General features: G+C 42.4%; 3 protein-coding genes across 3 annotated transcripts; 2 read left to right on the top strand and 1 right to left on the bottom strand.

The window, feature by feature from the left end:
* Positions 1-9,278: 9,278 nt before the first annotated feature.
* On the top strand, positions 9,279-10,273 carry LOC131692633 (splicing factor 3A subunit 2). Its single transcript, XM_058979789.1, has 2 exons — positions 9,279-9,385; positions 9,455-10,273. Exon 2 carries the CDS (start codon positions 9,476-9,478, stop codon positions 10,211-10,213), a length of 738 nt encoding a protein of 245 aa, XP_058835772.1. The 5' UTR covers positions 9,279-9,385; positions 9,455-9,475; the 3' UTR covers positions 10,214-10,273.
* A 57-nt stretch (positions 10,274-10,330) lies between these two features.
* On the bottom strand, positions 10,331-14,693 carry LOC131686786 (uncharacterized). The gene is made up of 5 exons (XM_058970780.1): positions 14,325-14,693; positions 12,840-14,189; positions 11,849-12,782; positions 11,534-11,796; positions 10,331-11,473 (listed from the first exon to the last, which is right to left on the bottom strand). Exons 1-5 carry the CDS (start codon positions 14,472-14,474, stop codon positions 10,331-10,333), a joined length of 3,840 nt encoding a protein of 1,279 aa, XP_058826763.1. The 5' UTR covers positions 14,475-14,693.
* Positions 14,694-24,059: 9,366 nt separating this feature from the next.
* On the top strand, positions 24,060-26,511 carry LOC131689516 (lysophospholipid acyltransferase 7). The gene is made up of 4 exons (XM_058974657.1): positions 24,060-24,481; positions 24,539-25,001; positions 25,068-25,279; positions 25,339-26,511. The coding sequence occupies exons 1-4, from the start codon at positions 24,273-24,275 to the stop codon at positions 25,844-25,846; spliced, it is 1,392 nt and encodes a 463-aa protein (XP_058830640.1). The 5' UTR covers positions 24,060-24,272; the 3' UTR covers positions 25,847-26,511.
* Positions 26,512-27,799: the final 1,288 nt, after the last annotated feature.

Here is a 27,799-nt window from a genome sequence, read left to right as displayed (position 1 = left end):
CTGCTCCATTGAATCCATCTACCTACCACCGGGGGTTACCAACATATGAAGTCAACTAACCAGCCTGATCAACAAGGTCCCTCAACGCCCACCATACTGCCTGGGGCTCGAACAAGTGCTACCACCGAGGTAACGAGATCGTCAAACTCATTGGGGAAATTGACGCCGTGATACTAAACGACGGCAGTACTACGTTCATCCGTGGCAACGCCTCCTCCGCCCACGACGTCATCTTCGACTCCAGTTGAATCGCTGGGATATGCGGCTGGTCCACGTCCAACGGTACTGCCGGGTGTCCCCATCGTGCTACGCATAAATCGCCTCCAACTTAAAACCACAACTGGTCAACAACACCACCATTACTGATCCCGAGGAAATCGCGAACAAGATAGGCTGCCACTTCGAATCGTTATCCGCCGACAAAGCCCTGCCAGCCGCATTCACTTAGCAAAAAAGCAGACTCGAAGCCTCCCTACGACCTTCACGCCAGACTCCGCAGCCACCTACAACAGACCCTTTACCGGAGCTGAACTTGCCGTCGCTCTCACTAACGCACGAGGAAAGTCCGACGGCCCTGACAGGATCGGTTACCCGATGCTTAGGCATCTTCCGCCCGGAGGCAAAAGAGCCCTCCTAGACTCTTTTAACACTATCTGGGAACGCGGGTCCTTCCCAGAGGAATGGGAACTGGCCCACGTAGTCCCCATTCCTAAAAAATGCCAGGGTACTCGTGCTCCGAGCAACTTCAGGCCAATCAGCCTGCTGTCATGCACCGCTAAGAAACTAGAGAGGATGGTAAACCGGCGAATGACCACGTGGCTGGAAGACGAGAAACTGCTCGACCCACGCCAATTCGCTTTCCGGAAGGTATTCGGCATCGGTGTCCATCTGGGCTCCCTCGGCGAGGTATTAGACAGAGCAAGGTCCGAAGGCATCCACGCCGATATTACCATACTCGACATAGCAAAAGCATACAACACATTCTGGCGCGAAGGTGTCCTTCAACAACTCCATCGATGGGGTATACAGGGGAACCTAGGTGTCTTCATCCAAAACTTCCTAACCAACCGCCGCTTTCGGGTATGCATAGGCGGCACACTCTCCGACGAATTCCGCGAGGCCAACGAAGTGCCGCAAGGATCAATACTAGCCGTGACCCTCTTCTTAGTGAGGATGAATTCGCTCTTCACCGCGCTACCCGGAGGCGTCTATGTCTTCGTGTACGCGGACGACATCATATTGGTGGGGGGAAGACGATCCCGCGTACAAGAATATCTCTGCAGGCAGCCGTCAACGCAGTCGACCGATGGGCACACGCCACTGGATTCAACATCGCCGCCACCAAGTGCGCCATTATACACTGCTGCAGCACATATCACCCAGCCAACGCTCGTCATTTTTTTTTACAATGGAGAAGACCTTTATGTCCTAGCCCAGTACACGTGCTATTGGTAAGGTCCAATCTACCGCACGGGGTGCACTGGGGGCGTGTCGGACTCGAATGGTGAACAGCCATTAATACCGACTAAACTCCATTGGGCTCCGTCATCATTCCTCCCAGGAACTACCTCTCGGTATTACTTCTGGGGGGATAGCTGTACTAAATGTACTCATTCACTCTCACTCACGCGTTCATACATTCTGTATGAGGCTTACTTGGGTGCTCTCTCAATCGCACTTTGATTCACTCTCAAACACTCCCACATGAGGCTGACTTTTGTGCTCACCTTTTACGTTCCATGCGAGGCTGACTTTTGTGCTCGCCCTACCCATCCATGTGAGGCTGACTTTGGTGCTCACCCTATCACCTGATTCACTCTCAATCGTGCCACTCTATTGTACCTTTGTCACTCCCTCTGGCATCCCATGTGGGACATTTTTCTTAGGCCCCACTTCTGACATACCATGCGAGGCTGACTTGTGTGCTCACCTTTTTCATTCCTTGCTAGGCTGACTTTTGTGCTAGCCTCTACCAACCTGTGAGGCTGACTTTTATGCTCACCCTTAACATGCAGTGTGAGACTGACTTGGATGCTCACCCTTTCACTCCTCTGCCACGCCATGAGGCATCGATAGCTTAGTTCCAACATACTACGCTACGACCCTCCCGTCTTGGCATGAGGCAGTCCACTTATACGCCTATACACTCACTCTTCTGTCTTGCTTCGGGGTGGCTGGGTTTACCCCTTACGCGGTTGCCATTCGCTGCGCCAACCTGCCTCGGCATGAACAGACCATTCACTCTCTTATTTTGCGCTTGGCCTTTTTCGCTCCAGCTAACCAATCACTAGTTAGCCGTGCCCGCCGTCTGTTGCTCGGTTCGCCAGATTACCTGTAGCCTACTGGCAATCTGGATGGTAGCAGCCGAGACTGCGTTCCACTTCTCCACCGTTTGACACATCCGCTGAATAAGGGTATCAGGGGTTGTGTCCCAGCCACAGACGTCAAGCATTGCTCTTCTTTCGACGTCGAACCGATGACATACGAACAGTATGTGTTCGGCAGTTTCATCTACACCTGGGCAGTCCGGGCAGACTGAGACCTCCGCGTGCCCGAACCTGTGGAGGTACTGACGGAAACAGCCATGGCCTGACAGGAATTGTGTCAGGTGGAAGTGAACTTCCCCATGGGGTCTTCCCACCCAGCTCGATATGCTAGGTATCAGCCGGTGGGTCCACCTACCTTTCGAGGAGTTGTCCCACTCACGCTGCCATCTGGCGACCGAGGTCACCCTGGTGCGCTCGCGGGCTCCCCTATTTCCACGTAGCTCAAAGCACTCCTCATTTTCCCGAATGGCCAGCCCGACTGGCATCATGCTCGCTATCACGCAGGATGCATCGTGTGATACCGTGCGGTAGGCAGATATCACTCTGAGGTACATCACGCGGTAGGTGCTCTCCAGTTTCTGTAGGTAACTGGTTACCCTCAGTGCTCTTGACCATGACGGGCCGCCGTACCTGAGGATAGATACGGCAACGCCTGCCGCAACAGCAGTCGACGCTCTCTTGCACGTATAGTCGACATGGCTGCCGAAGGTCAGCTTGTCGTCTATAATGACTCCGAGAGACTTCAGACTTCGCTGTGAAGTGATCGCGACTTCTCCCACATGGATAACTGCATGTTGTGCCGACTTGCGGTTGTTGACGATAACTACCTCCGTCTTATGATGAGCGAGCTCCAGGCCTCTCGCGCTCATCCATTCCTCCACCGTGCTAATCGCGTGTTCTGCGGTTAGTTCTACCTCAGGAATTGACTCCCCGTAGACCTCCAAGGTTACGTCGTCGGCAAAGCCGACGATCTTGACCCCAGGAGGGAACTTCAGTCTCAGAACCCCGTCATACATGAGGTTCCATAGCACCGGGCCTAGGATCGAGCCCTGCGGGACTCCGGCGGTAATCGGAACCCTTTTCTGACCGGCATCGGTCTCGTATAGCAGTACGCGGTTTTGGAAGTAGCTTTCCAGGATCCGGTACAGACCCACCGGTAGGCTAAGCCGGTGTAACGAGAGCGCGATGGCATCCCAGCTTGCGCTGTTGAATGCGTTCTTCACGTCAAGTGTCACTAACGCACAGTATCGAATACCTCGCCTTTTTCGTTGGATCGCTATCTCGGCAGTATTTATCACTGAGTTGAGAGCGTCCACTGTGGACTTACCCTTCCGAAAGCCAAACTGGTTGCTTGACAGACCGTCCGTACCTTCCGCGTACGGGGTGAGCCTGTTGAGGATGATCCTCTCAAGCAGTTTGCCAGTCGTGTCTATCAGACAGATTGGTCTGTACGCCGATGGGTCGCCTGGCGGCTTCCCGGGCTTCTGCAACAGCACCAGTTTCTGCCTTTTCCATCTATCGGGGAAACGGCACTCGTCAAGGCATCTCTGCATAGCTAGCCTGAACATGTTCGGGTTCGCTATGATCGCTGCCTTGAGAGCGTTGTTCGGAACTCCATCCGGCCCTGGAGCTTTGTTCATTGCTAGGGATTTAGCCACTGCGAGTAGTTCTTCGTTCGTCACTGGAGCCACCATTTCGACCGTGCCCGCACTGTCTCGTAGTGCAGGTGGCCAGGGGCTTGTGGCTCGAGACGGGAAGAGTACTTCGATAATCGTTGCCAACCGGTCCGGAGACCGTTCTGGGGGTGAGGAGCCCCCTTTGGTCTTGGCCATCACAATCCGGTAGGCGTCACCCCACGGATTCGCGTTGGCACTCTCACACAGGTTGTCGAAACACGCTTTCTTGCTGCTTTTAATAGCCTTGTTAAGGGCTAATTTCGCAGCTCGAAACACTTCACGGCGGTTCTCTCTTGCATCCTCGGTGCGAGCTCTTTGCATCCTACGTCTAGCTCTGAGACAGGCTGACCGTAGAGCTGCAATCTCGGCACTCCACCAGTATACCGGGCATCTACCGTTTCTTGGCAGTGTTTTTCTCGGCATAGTGGCGTCGCACGCGCGTGATAGAACAGCTACCAGCGCATCCCCGCTTAGACTGTCGGTGTTGGCCTCCAGTCCCAGGGCCGCGGTGAAAGCTTCGCTGTCGAAGTGATTGGACTTCCACCCGCGTACCTGACAGGGATCTCCCGCCCTCGGATGCTGCACACCATAGTTGATCTTAAAGCGGATTGCTAAATGATCACTATGGGTGTAGCCTTCGTCTACCCTCCATTCCATGCCTGGAGCCAGACTCGGGCTGGCAAAGGTCAAATCAATCCACGCCTCCACTCCGTTTCTACGGAATGTACTAGCGGAGCCATCATTAGCTAGCACAGTATCGAGTTTCGCAAACGCTTCCATTAGCGCTTGACCCCTGCTATTTGTACAGCGGCTGCCCCACTCCACTGCCCAAGCGTTGAAGTCTCCCGCTATTACTACCGGTTTCCGGCCCACGAGGTCCGACGAGAGCCTGTCGATCATCTGGTAGAACTGTTCTATTGGCCACCTTGGTGGGGCGTAGCAGCTGCAATAGAACACACCATTGATCTTGGCAATCGCCACACCCTCGGCGGAGGGGTGTATTACCTCTTGAACCGGGAACCTTCCCGTTGTACAGATTGCCACCATTCCAGACCCGTCCGACACCCAATTGCCGTTGCCGGCAGGGATGCTGTACGGGTCTGATAAGAGGGCGACATCTGTCCTCGACTCCGAGACCGACTGCCACAGCAGCTGTTGGGCTGCTGCACAATGGTTAAGATTTAGCTGTGTGACTCTCACGGCTTCTTCTTATTTAACTCGCCGAAGGGACACGAAGGTCCGCCCATAGCATGTTTATGGGCTTGCTTCTTAGAGGTGCAGATAAGGCACTTATATGCCTTAGTGCACCCCCGCTCTTTATGCCCCTCCTCGCCGCATCGACGACATAGCTTACTCCTGTCTAAGCCTTTGCATTCATAAGCTTTATGGCCGGATTCTAGGCACCGATAGCACCTGTCCACTGAAGGCGGCTGGGGTATACTAACAGGGCATACCGACCAGCCGATCTTCAGCTTCCCTTTCTCGGTTACCTTTTTGGCATCCGCATTCAGTAGCCTGAGGTAGGCTACTTGGGTGCCAGAGGGTCCGTCCCTCAATCGCACAGAGGCCCGCTCGATTGTGACGCCGCATTGCTCCTTGACGGCTGCGACGACGTCTTCTGCGGTCGTGAACTCGTCCAAGTGCTTGCACTGGAGAGTTGATTCCGCACCTAGCGACCTGATTTGGGCGCCCTCGCCAAGGACCTCTTGAGCCAAGGCCTTATATATTGCACTTGATTGTGCGCCTCGCTTCAGCACCAGGGGCATCTCTCCCGTGTTGGTGCGTCTTACGCTACGCACATCCTGCCCAAGGGCCGAGAGGCTTTCGGCCGCCTTCATCGATTTAAGGACGTCGGCGTATTTGTCCTTGTCGGTTTTTAACCACAAGGCTTCGCCTCTGTCCTTGGCCTTCCTCGCAGGCCGCGGTGCCTCCGGTTTCGGTGCCGGCTTCTTCTTGGTAACCAGCGTCCAGGGGTTTGAGCCCCCCTGCCCCGGTCGTGTCGGGTTGCTGGTACCATCGCTCTCCACAGCGAGGTCACTCTCGCCCTCGCTTACCTCACCCAGGCGGCGTTTGACCTTGACGGTTGCACGCCGAGTGGTGTCGGTTTTGGCACCCTCTCCTGGCGACTTCCTAGGGCGCTTCGCATTCGATGCCGTCTTGCGATTGCCCTTTCCCTTTCCCTTCGAGGGGAACTCGGTCGCCGCTCCGATCGACGTGGCTGCTCCATAGAAGGTAAAGGCCACTGTCTGTGAACCTCTATTAACCTTCTCTCTTTCCTCCCTATTGGAGGCCACTGTCTGGGTTTCTCTGTCGGGCCTCTCCCGACATTCCACCCTCTCAACATATGCCTGCTGTTCCTGTCTTGCGACACGAACAGCTTTCCGGAGCTCCAGAAGGCTCAACTTCAACTCCTTGGCTATGTTCTGCTTTGCGCTAGCGAAGTCGATTATAGCATCGAGTTGCTTCGCTACTTTGCGCATCGCAGCTATTGGCCCCTCCGATGCATTGGTAGGGGTATTGCCTATCGCTGCTGGGGGGTCACTGGTGCTTTCGAGTACAGCACTCATCGTTCCACTACTCTCCCCACGGGGGGGAGACCTCGCCAAACCACCTCTTGCGAAGGGGTTTGGCACCTCCGTCTGTTTATTTTTATTATTTTTATTTTGCTCCATGAAAATTCCCACGAGTAGCGCGAAAAATATATGTCCGCCACGCCAGAGCTCCGCATTAGCGTGGTAAGGGACGCTTACTGTGGGGGTTGCCCAGGTACCCCACAGGCTCCGTTAACGATCGAGCATCTTTTTCACCCCCTCGATCACTCATCCCTCGGCACGGGTCGCTTCACGCCTTGGAATTGGGGTTATGCCCTACCTTGCTTTACGTGGTGATCTCGGCCCGGATCATCACAACCATCCTCCTTTACCAGGGCTTTGGACCTGTAGCTCTGGATCTCAATAGTTCCATGTACGTATGTTATTACAGACATGCTACTATTGGGATCCGTCATTCGCTAGCGGAGTTAAGTGTGTGTGTGTGTATGTGTGTATGTGTGTATGTGTGTGTGTCACTTAAACTCACACAATTTTCTCAGAGATGGCTGAACCGATTTTCGCAAACTTAGTTTCATCTGAAAGGTATAACGCTCCCATAAGCTGCTATTGAATTTTTAGTTGATCCGACTTCCGGTTCCGGAGTTACGTGTTGAAGAGTGCGGTCGCACAGCAAATTCCCATATAAACTGGTACCACCATAATGTTCAAATGATGTAAAACATATTAAAATAGATGTAACATTACTCTAGTTTGCAGGTCTGGATCACTAACGATCAATCAAAGCAGCTTTGACCACATTGGCCACCTATGACGGTTCATGACGCCCCCGGGGAACCCGCCAAGTTCCTAAGCTAATATCACACCCATTCCCCAACGAATTCTCTACCGATTTTTACAAACTTGATTTGAAAGATACAGTAATACCTTTGACTGCTGCTGAATTTCATTTGGTTCTGACTCTTGCTTCCGGAGTTACAGGGGTATTAGTAAGGATACACTGGAATTTCCCATATAAATCGGTACAATCGTAATACCTCAGAGGCTAAAAACTATTGAAATGGTCACCAAATTACTTCTAATCGCAGATCTAGATCACTGATTGCCAATCAAACATTCTTTGAATATATTGTCCACTATCGACGATTCCGGAATTCCGGGCATATCCCACAATTAAAGTCACATCGGTTCTTCGGTGATGACTGAACCGATTTTCTCAAACCAAGTCTCAAATGGAAGGCAAAATATGCAGTTGAGTATTGCGTCGCCGCCCCTCCCCCCGCCTTGCCCTTATACCTCCTTCCTTCATCACTCCCCTCCCCTTGGACCACCCTCACGCCGGCATTTCCTTCATCCACCCCGTATACCGAAATAAGATGAAAGATTTCTGACGCATCCTCCACTCCCACTCTACTAACCCCATTCCCTCCACTTTCAAATCCATTCCACCAACATTTCAAAATATAATCACATGAAGATAACATTGAACTCATGCTGATTAAGCTAATTAAATATTATTCTTTTGCCTTTCTCATATAGAAAGGTTATGCAATTGCTCCAAAAACCGACTTTCTAACCGAGGCCCGGACGGCCGAGTCTCATACAACATTCGACTTAGTTCGCCGAGATCGCAAAATATCTGTGTGTATGTATGTGTGTATGTATGTGTGTTTTTATGTATGTATGTATGTATGTGTGTATGTGCGGATTTGTTAACAAAATGTCCACATCGGTTTCTCGGAAATGGCTGAACCGATTTTTACAAACTAAGATTCAAATGAAAGGTATAATATTCCCATAGGTTGCTACTGAATTTCATTTTCAACCGACATCTTGTTCCGGATTACGAGTTGAAGAGTATGGTTACAAAACAAAATTTGTTGATTTGTCCACATCGGTTTCTCGGAATTTTCTGAACTGATTTTGACAAACTTGATTTTAAATGAAAGGTCCATCAGCTGCTGTTGAATTTTGTGTGGATCCGAGTTCTGGTTCCTGAATTACAGGGTGATACGTACGATCACGCGGCAAATCCCGATTCTAACGAATTCTGCGATGAATGTAAAAAGGTGAATTTTTTCCAAAATGTAAACACAACTGTTGAATTTGTAGATCTAGGTCCCCAACAGTCATTTTAAGTCTCTTTGGCCACACTGGCCACCATCGACGGATCCGGAAGCATCAAAATTCAGAATAACGGTTATATTGGTTTCTCGAAAATGGCTAGACCGATTTGGTCAACTTAGTCTCAAATGAAAGGTGTTGCGTCCCTGGAAACTGATATTAAATTCCATCTCCATCCGACTTCCGGCTCCGGAGTTACGGGTTGTGGAGTGCGATCACATAGAAAACTCCGATTCAAAGCGATACCGCGATGAATGCAAAAAGGTGCTCTTATATATACTTACCAAGGTTAATAAGAATGAAAGACATTTCCATAATGTTATATTGTACGAACCAGCTATTAAATCATAGTTTGGAGAAATGAGAAAGGCACAATTGCACCTCTAGGTGGATTAAAACAGGTTTTTAACTATGCGGGTGGATAAGAAGTAGTCCAGTCCGGTGTCCAAAATTGAATCACAACTGTAAAAGACAATTTGGACTTTTTGAAAAAGTTCTGTATAAATATTCGGGAAAATGTTTAAATTTTCACGGTGTACGCGTCAGAACGCAGCCATTAATTGACATCTGACATTTTGTGGAAAAATTGGCTGCGGTTTGATTGCTTTTCGTTTATCATCAGACTGCTGATGAAGTTTTCGATTTTCGTATTTTCTCAATATTTTTTGAATTTTGATAGTGAATCTAGTTATTAAATAAACTCTGCAAGGTAAGTACAATCGGTAATTATATCAAATTCAAATTTTGATTTAAGAGTAAACAAATGCACTGTTTTCAGCATCGCATAACATTTCTCGGAATGGATTTCCAGAATCGCGCCGGTGGAAAAACCGGAGGAGGCGGTGTCGCCTCCTGGTCGGAGAGCAATCGAGACCGGCGAGAACGCCTCCGGCAGTTGGCGTTGGAAACAATCGATCTGAACAAGGATCCATATTTTATGAAAAATCATCTCGGTTCCTACGAATGCAAACTGTGTCTGACTCTGCACAACAATGAAGGAAGCTACCTGGCCCATACTCAGGGTAAGAAGCATCAAGCAAATCTGGCCCGCCGTGCGGCCAAGGAAGCAAAAGAGGCTCCCTCGAGCATGCAACCGGAGAAGCCTCGCGTAGAACCGAAAAAGTTTGTTAAAATCGGTCGCCCTGGCTATCGAGTAACGAAACAACGCGAACCGGACAGTCACCAGCAGTCGCTGCTGTTCCAAATCGATTACCCGGAAATCACCGACGGTATTATCCCCCGTCACCGCTTTATGTCTGCGTACGAGCAAAAGATCGAACCACCGGATCGTAAGTGGCAGTATCTGCTGTTTGCAGCCGAACCGTACGAGACCATTGCATTCAAGGTACCCTCGCGGGAGGTCGAAAAGACGGACGGAAAATTTTGGACTCACTGGAACAAGGATACGAAACAATTTTTCCTGCAGTTTTCCTTCAAGCTAGAGCCGAAGATAATTCCACCACCGCCACCGAATATGCGCATTCCGCTTCCAGGTAGACCGATTTTCCGGTTGGACACGGCACCCACCTGGGATTGAGAGTGTGAGGTGATGCAAGTAAAATTTATGAGATAAACATTTTTTCGATTTTTCTTCAAAGTGGTGGTTCTTTCTGGTTTTCAGTGATATATCACATTCGTTAAATAAAACTAATGGTTACTGGGGTAAAACCGAACAGCTTTGGATTTCCTCTTGGAATTTAATCATTGTGATGATTGGTTGGTGAGAATGACCTTGGAGGATTTGCAATTTGTCAAAATCAGTGTTTGCTTGAATCTTTCCATTACAGGACTTCCTAATGCATACCCAACCTTTCACAGTGTCGTAATACTTGTGATTTTGGAATAAAAGCTGCCGTACCTTTGGTCTTTCGCCTGGTTTCAAAATAGCATATCGGTCTTTAATCTTCAACAAATCATCATACCGAGCTTCGCCGACTATTTCAACCGGTCCCTCGTGGTTATGTGGTTCCATATCCTCGAAACTTCCGTCCGTATTCTGATACAAATATGCTCGACAGCGCTTGCGCTTGAAGCACATCCACTTTGTCCTGTTCAACCGTCTTATGTAGATGGGGGTGGTGTACCGATGGCTACCCCAAACAACTTCGTCCAATTGCTTTACACCTCCAGTGATCTGCCTACTTCCGTCAGTATATGATTCATTGCTTTCGGGAGGAATAATAAAATCGGTTTCTTCATGGGTGTGGGAGGAGCTAAACTCAATACGTTTGAAGAAATTACTAATCGATATTTTCACCTCACATTTTCCACATTGCCACTCTGATTCAGTGGCCAAGTTTTGTGACCTCGTCAGAATATGATACCGGAATCCATTACACACAAAGTAGGTCACATTGCGTTTCTGCGTTCCATTGACCAGAATGTAGGTCAAATTTTCACCCGTTATAACGTCACAAATTGTTCCGTAAGTGTCGAAACTTTTCGAGTGCGAGTGATCTTCTTTCGGAACAACTGACTGATCCGGATATAGAATTACTTTCCCGGGACAACGAAATTTATTACATTCCAGTTTTATGCTTCCGTCCGCTTGCATCGACGATCGACTGTACGTGAAACCGTTGTGATAGCGAACGATTTGATTTTGCTGGTACCTGACATCCGACTTGATTGGGGTTGGTTTTACCAAAATCTGCCGTATGCCTTCCAGCTTTGGACTGGAGGTGGATATGATCAACGGTTCGGCTTGGTGACGAGGTAGCTTCGGAGTAACATGTTGTTCTGCGGCTTCCCTGGGTCGTTTCCTAGACGATCGACCTTTCGTTGGCGGGATGGTTTCCTGGACAAAGAAATTGGTGGGGTCAATTTACGTTCTAGAATTAGTGTCGCAACTAGGTACCTGACTTTCGGGAGTTTCATCCTTTCGAAAGAACGTCAGCGTCCCATCATGTGTGTGTTCCATTTCGTCGACAACCCGCTGAAAATCTCCCTCGATTCGGAGCGAGGCATTGCATAATCCTGGATAACAGCTCCAAACATTTCGCTCGGTGTCCCTCAGGGCATAACAATAGGTGTTGTAATACATTGTAGCCATCGTCTTTTTCAAGGTTATTGAAATGATGTATCGTTCTTCTTTTTGGCGTTTCTGATTCCAAATTGTACCTTTAAGAAAATACGTTAAAACGGAAATTAATCAACATGCACATAACCGTACCTTGCATGTGCTCCGGTTTCTCGTGTTTATGCTCCGCCGTTTGGAAGTAACCACGAGACGTAATTCGTCCCTTGGCTGTGCAAAATTGCAAAGCACAGCGCCAAACAGAACTGCCATTCCACAACAAACTCTGTAGGGTATACCGATAGCCACCAATGAAAAGATGCGAATTCCGTCCCTCACAAAAAAGCCTTCCATCGCTAAGATACAGTGGGTTTTTCTCCTGATACATTTTCCACAGCATGGGATCACCAGCAACAACTTCCGCAGCACTTCTAACTATCAATATTTTCTCAATATGCTCGAGACATTCACCCAATTGTTCGAAATGGCTGAAATCCGTTGATATTCGCATCTTTGCAGTGCATGGAATCCGATCTGATCCTACACTTCCAAAATCCTTACACGTGGCAATGTAAATCCCCTCTCCGAGCACCAACTCCCAAAGAGTATTCTTATACATCATGATCGTATTTTTCGTGGCATCCTCAAACACCGCAAACCAATCAAAATGTTCGCCATGGTCACGTGGCCTCTGCCCTATTCGAGATACCGTTGGCAAATGATTGTGTTCGCTTACTTCATTCTTTGAATAGAGCGATCCGGTTGGAGACATGTGAATTGATTTCTTACAACGTTGGCCCCAACAGCGCCAATAGGACGTACCATCGCCGAAGAACTCACAAAACGTGTACCGATGACCATCGTAAACCATCCGAATAACCGTGGTGATTTCCGACTCATCCGATTGCGACTCAAGACAATGGTTGCTTTGAGTTTTGATTTCCTTTGAAACTTTCGCTTCTTTTGGGGCTGCTTTGACAACTGCCGAACTGGATGGTACGACAGAAGTAACTGATGCTGGTAATATGTCGTTCAAATCTTCTATGGTTACAGGTGCCGGCAGGGTAGGATTTTTAGCCGATAAGTAGATCTATGATAATTGGAAATTAGACCAAATCCAAACGTGAAAAAGCACCAATATACTCACAGCTTCTTTGTACAACGGCTGAATGATTGCGCCGAAACCTCCGTGAATGTGCGTTCCCTTCATCTTAAACGATTCATAGTTTTCCCCTACGAGTAACCTTGCATGACAATTTGGCACAGCGCAAATCCACTTTCCGGAACTTCTACTTCCGAAGCTATGCGCATTGTAGAATATCCGTTTCAGTCCAATATTCGTCGCCATCACACAATAGTATATTCCATTCAACACACCCTGCCGTTCGATCGGTGCCTCGTGGGGATGCTCTTTCACGGCTATTACCCCAAATTTACTATAGCTCAGTAGAATTTGACAAGATACCGTATCACAGCGCCACTTACTGGATCCATCCCAGAAGCACTCGGCCAGTCGGTACTGGTTCCCCCGATAAAACAGTTTCAACCGAATTGGAAGTTCCATTTCGCAAGACAGCGATAGATGGCATGGATCGATCTGACAAAACAACTCCCAAAGATTTATGTCCGTTTCCGTCGGAGCCTCCTCAGACCTTATAAGACAAAAATTCTTCGGATGATTATGCTCTCCGAAGTCTTCCAACTGGTCAAAGTTTCCAATAATTTTGACATAACGGCGACATTTCGTCGATTCCGCACAAACCCCAGTTCTATCTCCCGTTTTGCTTAAAGGCGATACATTCCACTCATGTTCATTCCATATCAATTTAAGATCAACACTTTCAACATCAGATGAAGCCAACGCGTACCGTTCCTTGCGTCCACTTTTCAAAACTTGAATCAACCCTATAGACTTGATTTGCGCTTCGTGATTATGCCGCTTATTCGAACGCAGTTCGAACGTCCCATCAGGCATGCTCTGATATATCACGAGACAATCGGATTTACAACAGATCCATTGCATACAACCATTTGCGTATATTCTGTGGCAGTTCATTTGATTATTGTCGATTACCATTCGAACCGTTATACCGCCTCTGACGGTTCTCTTCCTTCCTTTTCTTTTCTTAGATGAAGAAGCACTCGAACCAACACCCATGTCACATAGCGATGCGTCTACCGCTTCTATATCTTCGTCCTGATCTGTTGCCTCTGCAACGGTATCATTCGAACACGGTTCTTCCTTGATGTTTTCCTGACAAATTTCCAATGGTTCTTGTTCTATTCGATCAGCGGGATCAACCGGCTCAATTTTAATCTTTCTCGTAAAATCGTCAGTCTCCCTACTGTTCTCACCGAGAACCGAGTGGGATTTCTTCAAAATGCTTTGGAATATTTGATCGTACGTCTGACATATTTGGCGATAATTGTGAAATTGCTCAACCAGCATTAAGCATCGTTGGCAAACTGAAGTTGCTGGAGAATCCTCCGGGACGATCTATATATGTAAATAAAAATGTTTGTGGAATTCTTAAATATTGTTTATTGTTTATTATTAATCGTACGATAGCCTGTCAGTTTAGTACTATAAATCAGGTCAAGGAATTAAATATAATACATATAATGGGCTTACCGAAATGTCCAAGCAATTCTGAATCTTTTCCAATATGCCGGACTGGGAGGATGTGAACAAATTTTCAAGCACTCGATTGCGACTGAAACACAAACGGCAGCAGGCGTTGAAATCCTCAATTGTAAGCACTGAATCCGCGTTGGGATCCATCGCCAAAAAAATTTAAAATAACAAAAGGACTATCTAGTAACCTTTGTATTAGCAAATTAAATTAATTTAAACATAAATTTTTTTCCGAACACTATGAATATAAACTCTAACTAATGCTACTCTTCGTTTATCTAATATACAATATAAGCTAACAGATAATGTTAATAAAATTATAAATTACAAACACCGGCGATCGACTGATTGTTTTTAAATGTTTGCTTGCTCCGAAAATGTCGTTCTGTTCAGGGTTGCCAGGAGAGACCAGAAGCAAATCTGCAGAGAGAATTAGAGAGAGAGAGACGAATAGTACACTGACGCAAATCTACTTATGGCGATTTCGCTTGAACCTGAAACTGAGTCAGGTTCTAACCCCAACCGCTGTCAGCTCATACATTTTGACAGCAGTTGGGGTTAGGAACTGACTCATGTCGTTTTCGATTGAGAACCTAGACACTAACCCAGGTTAGTTGCTTCAAACAAACGTTTTTAATGGAACTGAGTTGGGTTCTCGCAAAACAGCAGTGGTGTGAGCGAACCCGAAACATATTTCAGGTTGGAACCCAACTCGGTTTTCAGTTCAGTGGCGCATAACCTAGGTTCGAAACTGGCTTCAAACAAACGGTTTGGCAGCAGTTAGGTCCGAAACTGAGTTAGTTTCTGCCTCAAGCGAAAACGACATCAGTTTCGCCTCAAACAAAAACCACATTAAAAATTTCATTAGTCGCAACTTATGAAGCAACTAAATTTTGATTTCATTGAACGCTTATGCATTTCATAAGTTCGTCCTATGGAATTTATGGACGTATGTAATGATGTTCATAATCGTATTATTGTGCAAATGTCATAATTTTACCATATGAAATCAGTGAAAATAGGAAACTAGACATTTTTGGAATTGAATTTAATGTTCTTTTTTCAAATTTGGGGACATGAAATGTAAGTAAATATTCTTCGTAACTCATTGTTCCATATTTTACATTACTTTCATAAGAAATGTATGTATTGAATTTTCTTAAACTTTCAAGACTTCTTTTTAATTTTTATCAGCTTATTGGAAATATTATGAGACTTCACAAACTCATCAAAACATCAAACTAGAGATAAGTGCTCCTTATTCATGTGAATTAATTCGTTTAAATAAAAAATATATGTCATAAAATGAAAAATATGATGCTGAGTTAATATTTTCTCGAACCAGCGCCATATGATATATCTATGGATTTCATAACATCTCATTTATTAAATTTATATTCAAGCATGATGATTTACATAAGCACAGTAGCATGAAAGGTATAAAGATGGCTTAAAAATTTCATTAGCATGACTTATGAAAATTCTAAGTGACTCGATGGCCATTTTTCCTTCCGAGTCATAAGTCAAACTTATGATTTTCATATGAGATATTGTCTATCCCGAGATAAACTAGCATTTCGTCGATTCGTTGCTTGAAACATATAGCATGAGTGCGAACGAAACAAAAATAAACGTCAAATCGTTTTTTCGCTTGCACTAATGTAAAGTGAATAGGCGCGAGATTCGGCGCACGGCTTGGCGGCGCATGGCTGATATGTCACGATGTGGATTTTAGAAAAGATTCGCAATACTTGTGGCGCCGAATCATAAGTGATTCTTATGGAATTCATTAGTTATTTTATCTCGGTGTATGACACCAAAAATACCTCATAGACTTTTCTACGGCTCATGTATTGCGAATCTTTTCTAAAATCACATCGTGACATTTCAGCCATGCGCCGAGTTACGCGCATGTTTACTTCGCATTAGTGCAAGCGAAAAAACGATTTGATGTTTGTTTTTGTTTCGTTCACACTCATGTGTGTCACATATAGCAACAAATCGACAAAACGCTAGTTTATCTCGGGATAGACAATACGTACACCACAGAGAACAGACATATAAGCTTGAACAAACTTTCCCGAAAAACCTGTGTAAACATTTAAATGAACATACGTTGAAAATCACCATCGCATTCAGGTTCGCATGCGTAAGTCACCATTGTATCCAAGATTGCATACAAGTCTCGTATAGCGATTGCTGGCCGATCGAAGCGCCGACCAGTGGCAAGTTGCTACTTGCTGTTGTCATTTCAAAGCGACTGTTTATTTTCTTACACAAGTTAAAAACTTTACTTGTGTGTCAGTTCTCAGTGCGTACACGTCACATGACACAAATACTACATCGCAAGCTGGTGGACAATAATAAACAAAGACGGCAAAAGTAAATGGGTTTGTTTTCAACCAGGAAACTGCATTAGTGTTCGTGAGACCGGTCGAAAAGAACTCAATGGTGAAGCCAGAGTGGGCGCGATGCGTAACGCGATGCGATGCGATACGATCTGCGCGCGATTTCCAACGCGACATGATAGCCAGAGTGAACGCGACTGGAAGCTATGGTCAAATGCGTTATCCGTAAATAAAAATTGCGTTGAAGTGTCGAACAGATTGCGAGCTGAAAAGTTTCTGTGAAAGCGGGCTCAAACGAAAAATATTTTATGTCCGAATGCGTACCTTTTTCAGAAACCATAAAGATTTTGGAATTCATCCGATCAATAGGAAAATAGAAGAATACGGAGAGTATTACCACAGAGAACAGGCGTCCATCTTCAGCATTCAACTTGTGTAAAATCTCTAACGGTTTCGAAGGTAGTTTGGATATCTAAACCAGGTGCGCTACTGTCGTCATGTTTTTTTTTGTGGCTGAGTGCGACAGAATTGACAGCGGTTATTCCTCTACCCAGTCAAACTAGTCCGGAACCGATTCGGACTTCCAGCATGAATTCCAGCTCAAATGCGTCAACCGATAGAGTCGGAATCGGTTGTTTTCTTTGAGCTAGATTCCATGCTGAATCCATCCAGGATTTCGAACCGGTTCCGGAATCGATTTGACGGATAGTTGGGATAGGTTGGTGTGGCGGCGCTAGTGTTCTTCGTATATTAATTCAAATGTTTACACACGTTTTTTAAATATTTTTGTTCGATCATGGATGTCTGTTCTCTGTGGTATTACCACCTGCACCAAGATTTGCTAAATGATCAAAAAAAAATTCGCAACTATAGCCGTATGAGCATCGAAACGTTTGATTACATTTTAAGCTATACATTTTTAAAAATCAACGAAATTAAATGCATTTCTTTCCATCAAAAGAGAAATTCGTAATGCATTTTGCGTTGCGTGTAAGACGTCAAAACCCTACAAAAAACAGCCCCACATTCAATAAAACATCGAACAAAGTGGATCAGCGTAGGACGATTGTTAAGTAATCTTTTCTGCGAGGGAGTGCAAAGTTGATGCAAAAATGGAAATTAAATGCATTTTTTCTAAGTTGATGCAAATTTGTTATACATTCATAGAGTTATCTGCCCTTAGAGTTGTTCTCACTAAAGAGTGGACCAACGTTATTAAAACTCCCATAGAACCACGAGAGAAACTTATAATCACGCTAAGGTAATGCTAGAACAACAGACTAACAGACATAACACTCGAAAATAATGCTTCACCCACTTTAACGGTCATTTCAAATATATTTGTAGTTGGGACTGTGGCCGCTTTTGAAATTATGGCGCCACTGATATATGAACAAGCATATGGGGGATTGTGAAAAATTGTTCCCAAGCCTGAGGGGTAATCCACCAGCAAATAAGTGTTTGGGACCGTGAATAAAAGGTGGAGCTAGTGTTCTGGGAAAATTGCCGGATCGATATTTTTTAAGATAATTCCCTCATAGTGTGTTACGTATGGTTTTGTAACGTTCTTATTGTTGTGGTGGGGCCACACTGTACTCACCAGCTATTAGGGTCGTTTCACTATTGTCTCCTGAAGAAATTCACAACGGAAGGACTTTCTTCCCACACTATGGTCACTGAGCGAGTCGTAATATATATATATATATATATATATATATATATATATATATATATATATATATATATATATATATATATATATATATATATATATATATATATATATATATATATATATATATATATATATATATATATATATATATATATATATATATATATATATATATATATATATATATATATATATATATATATATATATATATATATATATATATATACAGGGTGTTTGGTTCATGGTTAAGAATCTCTCGGGGGGTGATAGACTGCCATATTTGGAGAAAAAAATTGTTCTACACATACCATCAAATCTCAACCGTTACAGAGTTATTGAACTTTTAGTGTAAAAAACTTATTTGTCTTAAAATACCTTTAACTTTAAAAGTATACTTTGTATTTTAAATGTTTTAGTTCCATTCGAAAGGTGAGAAAATTTCGCATTGAGTGATGCCCTCACATGTTTCAGCTAATGAGTTTAAATAGCCTTTTCAAAGTAATTTATTGAAAATTAAACAATTTCAGACGATTCTTCGTTCATTTCTTGAAAATCCTAATAGTTAACCTCATCATTTTAATAATTCAGATTGTTAGTCTTGATGAGCTGCTTAATTTGTTCTTTGACATGATACACTTACCTTTTCTTATTTTCATGATTTTGGGTTATTCAACTTGGATATTTTTATGTTATTTTCACTAGTACCAGCTCTAATTGAAAAATTACGGCACTTATTGTACTTTTTTTCTTTTTATTCGAAAGCCAGGAAAATTTTACAGTGAAAAATGTATTAATACCTTTCAGTTAAGTGAATTTAGTATTCTTTTAAAAGTAAATTAGTTTAAAGTTAGTGCTATTATTAGCATTTTCGTTAATTTTCTTAAAATAGTAAATTATAAACATCACCATTATTATCATGGAAATAATGCATCTCAGCAAGCTCTACAATTCTTTCTTTGACTCCATTCAATTATCTCTTTTGGTTTCGATGCAAAATCGTTTTTATCACATCGTTTCATACGCAAAAATAACGATTTCGAACCCACTACATTTGTGGCGAGCTCATGCTGTGTTAACTATTAAATAGCAGCAAAATGAAAAGAGATGTAGACAAAGTGTCAAATTAAAAGTTATAGAGAACATTAAGGGGCATCAAATGAACAATAGTAACGATAAATTTTGTTGATTAATAATTAGAATACTTAAAAAACTCTCCAAAAAACACAAATTTTGAGTTATTTCGTTAGTAAAAAATCATTTAGTACACTTAACTAAAAGACATTTGTACATACATTGATAGGAAATTTTCTCAGCTTTCCAATGAAATCTTGTAAATAATGATATAAAGCATATTTTTTAGATTAGAGTCTTTTAAGCACTTGCAAGTCGGTTACGGGAAAAGTATAGTAATGAAATTACTAAGAAATGAGAAGAGATAGAAATATGACGTCCAAGAACAAATTATGAATCGTCCCAAAACTCAACTTTTGGATACTGGATATTGCTATAATCATACTTCATTATTTCGAGAAAATTAGCAAAAACCTCCTCAAAAACACTAACTTTTAACTACTTTACAGTTAAAAGGTAATTAAAACTAATTACTTAAAAGATATGAGAACACCATTCAATAGGAAATTTTCTCACCTTTCAAATGGAACTGAAACATTTAAAATACAAAGTATACTTTTAAAGTTAGAGGTATTTTAAGACAAATAAGTTTTTACACAAAAAGTTCAATAACTCTGTAACGGTTGAGATTTGATGGTATGTGTAGAACAATTTTTTTCTCCAAATATGGCAGTCTATCACCCCCCGAGAGATTCTTAACCATGAACCAAACACCCTGTATATATATATATACGGCGAAAACAAGTACCAAAAAGGACTACACTATAAACTAAATGGACGACACAACTTGTATATATAGACCATACACTATTTTTATTAATAATTTTAAAGTTTTGTGAAAATCATTCACTACACTTTTAACTGTTTTTTACATACGTTTTATTTACTCCGAAACCAGTTCTTGGAATAACGTTGCGGCCGTGATGATCGTTCGTCGACTTTTTTCAGGCTGGATGCGGGATGGGCTTCGATGGTGGTGCAGGAACAGACGGACGATGGCGACGGGAGACTCCAGATGAAGCAGCAATTCGGCCTATTCGTACCGGAGGCCTGCGTTTCACTACGGGGCGCGGGGAGTGGTACAATGCGCACTTTTAAAACACGAGTGTCCAGCACTAAGTCGAGGGGATTTTTAGCTTTTACGGTCACTACCACCAAAACCCTACCGGTACTTAGGGAATGTTGTCTTCAACGGCGTTCTTTGACTTCGCCAAACACTGACCTTTTGTTGCACTCGCGACGTACTCGTACTTCTGTAGTACTATCAAAAACCGGTAACCACACTTATCCCACTCGACTGGCCGAACAAAACTTAGCGTTCGTGTGGCGGTCCTGAAAGCGGGAAATTAGATCCTATGGATCGACTGGCACAAATACCGAAAACTTTCAATGAAACGCGTGGTAACTTTTTGTCGGTGACTATCGCTGCTGCTGGTCTTCACTCCTCCGGTTAACTATTCGAGACCGCATTACCTTTTCGCGGTAGATTTTATCCTTTCCCTGTCCGTTTCCGAAAATATACCCACCGCGCCTCCTCGCATTTGATGACGGTGATTATGAGCTGACAGGACGATGACGTTTGACATTTACAAAAATTTAATCGTTTTGGTTGGTGTCACGAAATATTTTTAGTACAAAAGCTATCAAGAATATTTAATGTGCGGTACTTGTTTCCTTGATTTTTTTTAAATATTGAACAATTATAACAAAAAATATAATAACAAAATGAATAATAAATAAACAAGCAAAATATATAACAAATATAAATAAATAAATGAGCAAATAAATAAATATATGAATAAATAAATATATATAAATAAATAAATAAATAAATAAGTAAATAAATCTCTGAACAAATAAATAACGAAATCTACATTTTACACCAACCTGGGCTATTAAGCAGAACTTAAACGCGACTCAAACATGCAAGCACGGAGTAGTAACGGTTTGACGTTTAAATTCTACTTAGACATTTACGAACAATAATTTCAAAGCATAAACAAAGAACAGGCGTCGTCAAATACACCACATAGACCGTATACTGGTAATTATTTATACGACAAAAAATAACAATATTTACAAATATATTATGTCTGTTAGTCTGTGCTCATATCATTCACTGAAAAAATCCAAACGTTAATTCTATTCTGATTACGGTTGAAAACTGGAAAATCCAACCTGCGACAATCGTATTTTCTCTGGTTCTAAACAATGGAATCACGGCGAAAGTAGTGCGCTGTTTTCGTACAATGATGCGCTATCCAGCGCACTACTTCCGACATCATGGATTAGTACTAAACAGGAGAAAAACCGATTGTCGCTGGATGGATTTTCCATCGCTCAACTGCAACCAGAATATTTGCTTCAAACCACTTAAAATCCTTATGAAGAAGAAATGCTAATGTTATCACGCGCCCACATACCTTCTATGTGTCAACTGTATAAACTATGTATGCGCACACATAAGTTATATATGCGTATTGTTATAGAATCGGGTTTTATGTGCCTTATAGTTATGAATTGTGAATGAAATATGAATGTCTTGAAAAAAACACACATTATGTTTATGTGCCAATAAATAGTGTTTATTTGCCTCCGCTAATTGCAAAAATCTATGTGTGAAATCAATAGGCATAACGTTGACATTTTTTGAGTGTTCATAATTTTTAATTATTCTTTTCTGATTTTCAAATTTAGAAAAAAACAAATTAAGTTCAACCAACCAACTGACAGTTGTCCTACTAAATGACGTATCTGCAAATATCTCGTTCGCCTCGTTGTTAACCGGGACAGCACCCCACACAGCATGATCTAGTACTTTTGCAATCCGCTAGCAGCCTGCCATCCCAAGTTCCATCTGCAAACTATGGTAGATCTGATAAGGCAAGTCGCATGGGTTTGGATGTGTTATTGTCCTAAAAGGAAACAAACCAAAAAAGGTTTTTTTTTTTCAATAGTTTCGGACCTAAAAATTGGAAAAGGGCATTAACTCACGGTACAAATCTGCATCAGAATATGCCTTAACCTGCACACCCCTAAAGATCTCTATTAGTACAGGCGAGTTGAATCAAACGTCAAACTGTTTAAATCGCCTGACCATGTTCGACCGCATTTTTTTTCACCGGATTGTTTTCCGGCAGTGAAATAAGGACAGCCAAAGAGAATAGGGAAAGAGACGAATAGTGTGAAGCCAAAAATACCTTATTGAGCAGACCAATCCTGCAATGTAAATAAACATTACTCATGCCTGAGTTGGAGGAGATAACTATTGTACATCTATCAAAAAAGAAATTTGAATTTTCGTCAGAATTTAGTTCAATCGTGATTGTAAGGTACATTCTAGAGTATATTTATGAGTAAAAACAAGCTTTAGAATTATTTCATCTCTTTGTTTCGAAATGCACATCGTTTGATAAACAAATCCAACGATCGACATACGGTTTGTTTTCAAAATATAATAGGAGTCATTTAAAGTGCTGCCTGTGGAAGCGGTTGCCAAAATTCTTTTCATCATAAAAGAAGTGTTGCCGTTGTGACTGATTTTCACTCTTCGTCGCTTTCCCTATTCTCTTTGAGGACAGCAAATTAAAATTAACTACTGGTAGGTAATGGATTTTAAGTGTGTAGCGCTTTGCTCGCTAGTAATCTCATTTCGTGTATGTAATAGACTTTTCTATGGCTCATGTACGTATATGTCACATGACACAAACACTACATCACTAGCTGCCCGAACAGAAAGCAATATCAAAATTGATCGTAGAAACGTTGAATTTACAACAGTATTATTTGTTAACAATAACTTTTCTTGTAACATCAATGTACTTATGATGCAGTCCTTCATGCCTCCAAAAACTATAACGGTAAAACAATATAAATCTATGTTTTTGATTTCAGAATGTATGGGAAAAGATCAATTTTTTCATTGTTACATCCCTTAACGACCCCCCTTTTCCATGTAAATATCGGGTTTATACAATTAAATTGGATGTAGAAACAACAAATGTGATTTCCATTGTAAATTTTCCAGAATAACAATGTTTTTCGTGGTAATGTAACAATAAAAAATACTGTAATATTGTTGTGCATTTCTATTCGGGTGGTGGAAAATAATAAACACGGCAAAAGCAATCATATGTTTGTCGAGAACTTATCCTGACGGAACGGTGTCGTTCAGTTGACGTTGACGGAAGCTGATGTATCGTCTGAATCGTCCTTAAAGGTACGAACGCCCAATCCCTCTGATGGCGTGACAGCTGGAGAAAAACAAACCGCTAGTAGTGTGTGTGAAATAAAGTGGCACCGAATCAGAGTTGCCATTTTATTTACAGATATTGCTGTAGCATAACAAATTAAAAAAATAATAATAATAAATTTCAGTCACGTACCAATTTTAGCCCTTTTTCACAGAATCTGTTAGCTGGAAAAAAATTTCACTATTGTTTTTAAAATTAGCAGATTTTGGCAGCTGCTTCACAGATTTTTTAAAAAATGCTCTCATTCTAAGCATGACATGTGGTAGAAAGTTGGGTTTACTGAAGCAAAAAATTCAATGTGGCATCACTGCATAGAACTCCATTTTTCAGTTTTCAACTTCAACGATAATACTCAGTACTTTACTGTTTACCATCGAGTTATCTCAATATTTAGATAAGGATTCGACAAGCTTCTTTGATAACGTAACATTACGTCACAGTGCTGTTACAGGTCGGGCTGTGAGTAGAGTGCAATAAACTCCAACAAACCCAGTAATCGAACAATTTGGATGTGTGGAAAATTATTTTAATCAAGGATGAAGGACGACATAATCTACCTAGTGTTACTGGGTTTGTGCATTGGATTTGGCAATTTTTACCGAAAAATTCAGGATCCGGAGCAGAAAAAATGGATTGGTACCGCAGCCGGTTTGCTGGTTATACTTTCGACATCTGGATTCCATACGTTGCATATGCTGTTCTGTTATCTGGTGTGCGGTCTTATCATAATCTTCTGTAATCGAAAGTGAGTAACTTTGATTCTGCTAGAAATTCAACAAGCTTTAAAATCTCTTTATTCTAGATCATGCCACATGCTGAGCTTCGCATTCATGTTCGGGTATCTGTTCCTATTCCGCTCGGTAGCCTATCTGTGCTGCGAAGCACCACCAGGACACAGCAATATGATTCAGATGGTTCTTACATTGAAATTGGTCGGTTTAGCTTTTGAAGTGAATACAGCCTATTTAAAATCGAAGGAAATTGACCGGACAAAAAAGGATGACTCCCAAGACTCATTAGTAGAAGTTCTAAGCGACAATGAGAAGGCTCTCTTGAAACTGGATATGTTGGATATTCTGCACTATTCCTTTAACTACGTCGGAGTGCTGACAGGTCCCTATTTTACCTACAAAACTTTCCGCGATGCTATATATCTACCATTTAGCACCAAAGCGGACTGTTATGGAGCCACCGTTGAAAAACTTAAGGTCATTCCACTCTATGCCGGCTTATTTTTGTTAATCTCGTACATTTGGCCACTGGATGTAAGCCTTCATTTATAGAACGAAGAATCCGTACAAGTGATACGTTTTCTGCTTGTTCCTTTTCAGTATGCGACATCCAGCGAGTTCTACGAGGAACGTTCGTTTATCTACCGACTGATGTATGTCTGGCCCACTTTCTTCATTTTCCGTATGCGGATTTACACAGGTATCCTACTGAGTGAATGTGTTTGTACGATGGCTGGTTTAGGCGCCTACCCGAAAGGCTGTGAAAATAAATGCGGCCATGGCCCGAGTAAGGACTTTTCGAGTTTGATAAGGTAACAGTTTAATGTAATATCTTGTAGCAACGTTTAACGATACCTTGATGATTATTTAGCAACCCCCCGGAGGATAACGATTATGATTTCGAAACGGTACGCAACATCGACGTGATAAATACGGAAAAATGTTGGACTTTCCGAGAAGCAATGAAATACTGGAACATGTGCGTCCAGTACTGGATGGCGATGTACGTGTATAAGCGTTTTCCAAGCAAAAAGTACCGCACACTAGCAACAATGGCCGTTTCCGCAATCTGGCACGGAGTTTATGCTGGGTACTATTTCTGTATTTGTGCGGCTCCGTTTTATTTACCCGTTGAGGATATATACGTAAAGTTGTTCATAAAGGGAGCCACTGGAACGAAACTTAAAATATTGAACGTTATTTGTTGGATCTCGAAATTTTTCGCTTTCTCCTATATGGGCATTGCGTTTCTGCTTTTGACGATCGACAAAATATGGTTCTACTATGGATCGGTGTATCATTTCCCCTACATCATGTGGGCAACCCTGTACATAGTAGGCGTCTTGATTGCCAAATCCAGAAAAACCAAAACAAATTGAACGGACAAAGTTCAGCAAGGCAATGCTAAATAGATCCGCCTGAGTGGGTGGATTTTGCTTCTAGACAAAGAACAAACTCAAATAGATTCTTTATACTCAGTGTCGTGTTGTTTTCGATTTGCAGTTAAAATTAAAATAGTAAATAAATTATCAAAACTAATGAAATTATTAGCAGCAGCATAGCTACGTCTAGCAACGTAACATACAAACGTGCAATCATCGTCATAGGAAACCGATTGGTAAAATTTATGCATCATGAAACACCCACTGATTTAGTAGCTAATCATAGCTATAAGGCCGATAAGATAACAGCGACTGGAAGTAAAAGTCGGAAGGACTGATTCGTCAAACCGCCTTATTATGCTTGTGATGGAAAAATGAGCTAAAAGGTGTAAATTTCGGACTGAGGACTTCTGCATAAGAATCGTTTAAGTAGAACTGCGAGTGTAAAAACCTGCTGAAGAAAGAGGCGCTTTTTATTGCTTATTTTTTAGCTGACTTTTGGTGTGGAATGAAGTTTAAGATTTTTCTATCTAAGAAACCTCCTTCTTTAACTGGTATTACACTAACGATTATGTAAAAAAAGACGACTCAATAATAGTATGTAAAATTCCTGCAGCTATGTTTTCTGCGTAAATCAAACCAAATAAATAAATTGAATTAAATTGATTTGCTTTATCCATCATGCTTGTTAATTAAATTTTATTCTTATACGAGTGGAGTTTCGAAACATGACCGAATTTATAAAACTCCGCTTCAATATATAGAGAGTGAATTTTGCCAACGGCGAGGTTCCTTATTTTTTTAGTATTGCGGGGTGTTGTTTCCGGTGTTTGGTACATTGGTAAATTTGGAATATGACTCCACCAAATCAGGAGGTAAATCATCCCAATAGCTTCGAACAATTGGTTACTCCAACTTGGTAAACCGCAGAAAACTGAAATACATATTTCGTTTCTCGCAGAAGTTCAATTTATAATATACCGGTTATCAAATCACATCATCCCAAATATCTATGAATGCGATGTTACATAGATTCCGTAACGAATATCACATCACAACGGCGATAGAGCAGCGGGTATAATTGTTGAAGTTCACTTGGGTGGCATAAAATCAATGCTTTATTCATTTTGGTATTTATAATCAGCTATGGAGAGTTTAATATACAGGGGATATGCGAGTCTGAGTAAGATGATGTAGATGTTTTTTTTTTTAATTTGAGGTAATCACTGATTCGTCCTTCACGTGCTGTTCTAATTGGTATATTTTCAATGCGGGTTTATGATGGACTTGTGGCAGGTTGATGAATTTATCAATTTAATTGGGTGAGTTCTTACGCAGAAACTTGTCGAAATATTACTGCAATTCATTTTGAATTTGTTGCTTCAATCACTTAAATAATCAAACATGTTGGCCTTTCTGAAAATCGTTGATACAAAAGATATTTGTATTGGCTCAACGCAAGATTCTAGTTCAATAAATTTCTAGATAAATCTTAAGAAAATCCTCAAATTTGAAACAATTCCGAATAGAAATCTTCATCATTAAAACAATACTTCACATAATAAGAATATTTTTAACATTTTAAGGACATTCAATTAGCTAGAGATTACTGGGTAGGGAAAGTTGTGAAAATTAGAGCCATAGTACTCAAGTGAGCACAAGGATGTGAAGTATACAGATCGGAAAACTAGTAGTGGCAGGGTCATTAGAACAGGCTTAATATTTTACGGGCTTAACATTCGTCTTCTGCTGATGAGGGTCGAGCTTAGGCAGCATAACTACGAATTACCCCCCAGCATGTGTCTTGGCATAGACAGACTTGTCCATCTTTACCGTGACAACCGACAAAAGAAAAAAATTTCCATGATTCACATTGAAGTCTAATGTTATGCTGAAGTAGAATAAAAACAAACTTTCTTTTATTTTTTTTCAAGAGTTGTCCTACTGTAG

The sequence above is a fragment of the Topomyia yanbarensis genome, chromosome 3, assembly GCF_030247195.1.
Source record: "Topomyia yanbarensis strain Yona2022 chromosome 3, ASM3024719v1, whole genome shotgun sequence".
Taxonomy (NCBI): Eukaryota; Metazoa; Arthropoda; class Insecta; order Diptera; family Culicidae; genus Topomyia; species Topomyia yanbarensis.
Note: the sequence above shows the minus strand (reverse complement) of the source record. Positions and strands in the feature narration are given on the sequence as shown.

Bases quoted from the DNA above. Each gene is read 5' to 3' on its own strand.
- LOC131692633 (XM_058979789.1), top strand. From the start codon at position 9,476: ATGGATTTCCAGAATCGCGCCGGTGGAAAAACCGGAGGAGGCGGTGTC.
- LOC131686786 (XM_058970780.1), bottom strand. From the start codon at position 14,474: ATGGATCCCAACGCGGATTCAGTGCTTACAATTGAGGATTTCAACGCC. The intron at 11,797-11,848 runs GTACGGTTATGT...ATTTTCTTAAAG, and splicing joins GAAACCGGAGCACATGCAAG to GTACAATTTGGAATCAGAAA. The intron at 11,474-11,533 runs GTACCTAGTTGC...TTCTTTGTCCAG, and splicing joins ATGAAACTCCCGAAAGTCAG to GAAACCATCCCGCCAACGAA.
- LOC131689516 (XM_058974657.1), top strand. From the start codon at position 24,273: ATGAAGGACGACATAATCTACCTAGTGTTACTGGGTTTGTGCATTGGA. The intron at 25,002-25,067 runs GTAAGCCTTCAT...GTTCCTTTTCAG, and splicing joins CGTACATTTGGCCACTGGAT to TATGCGACATCCAGCGAGTT. The intron at 25,280-25,338 runs GTAACAGTTTAA...ATGATTATTTAG, and splicing joins GACTTTTCGAGTTTGATAAG to CAACCCCCCGGAGGATAACG.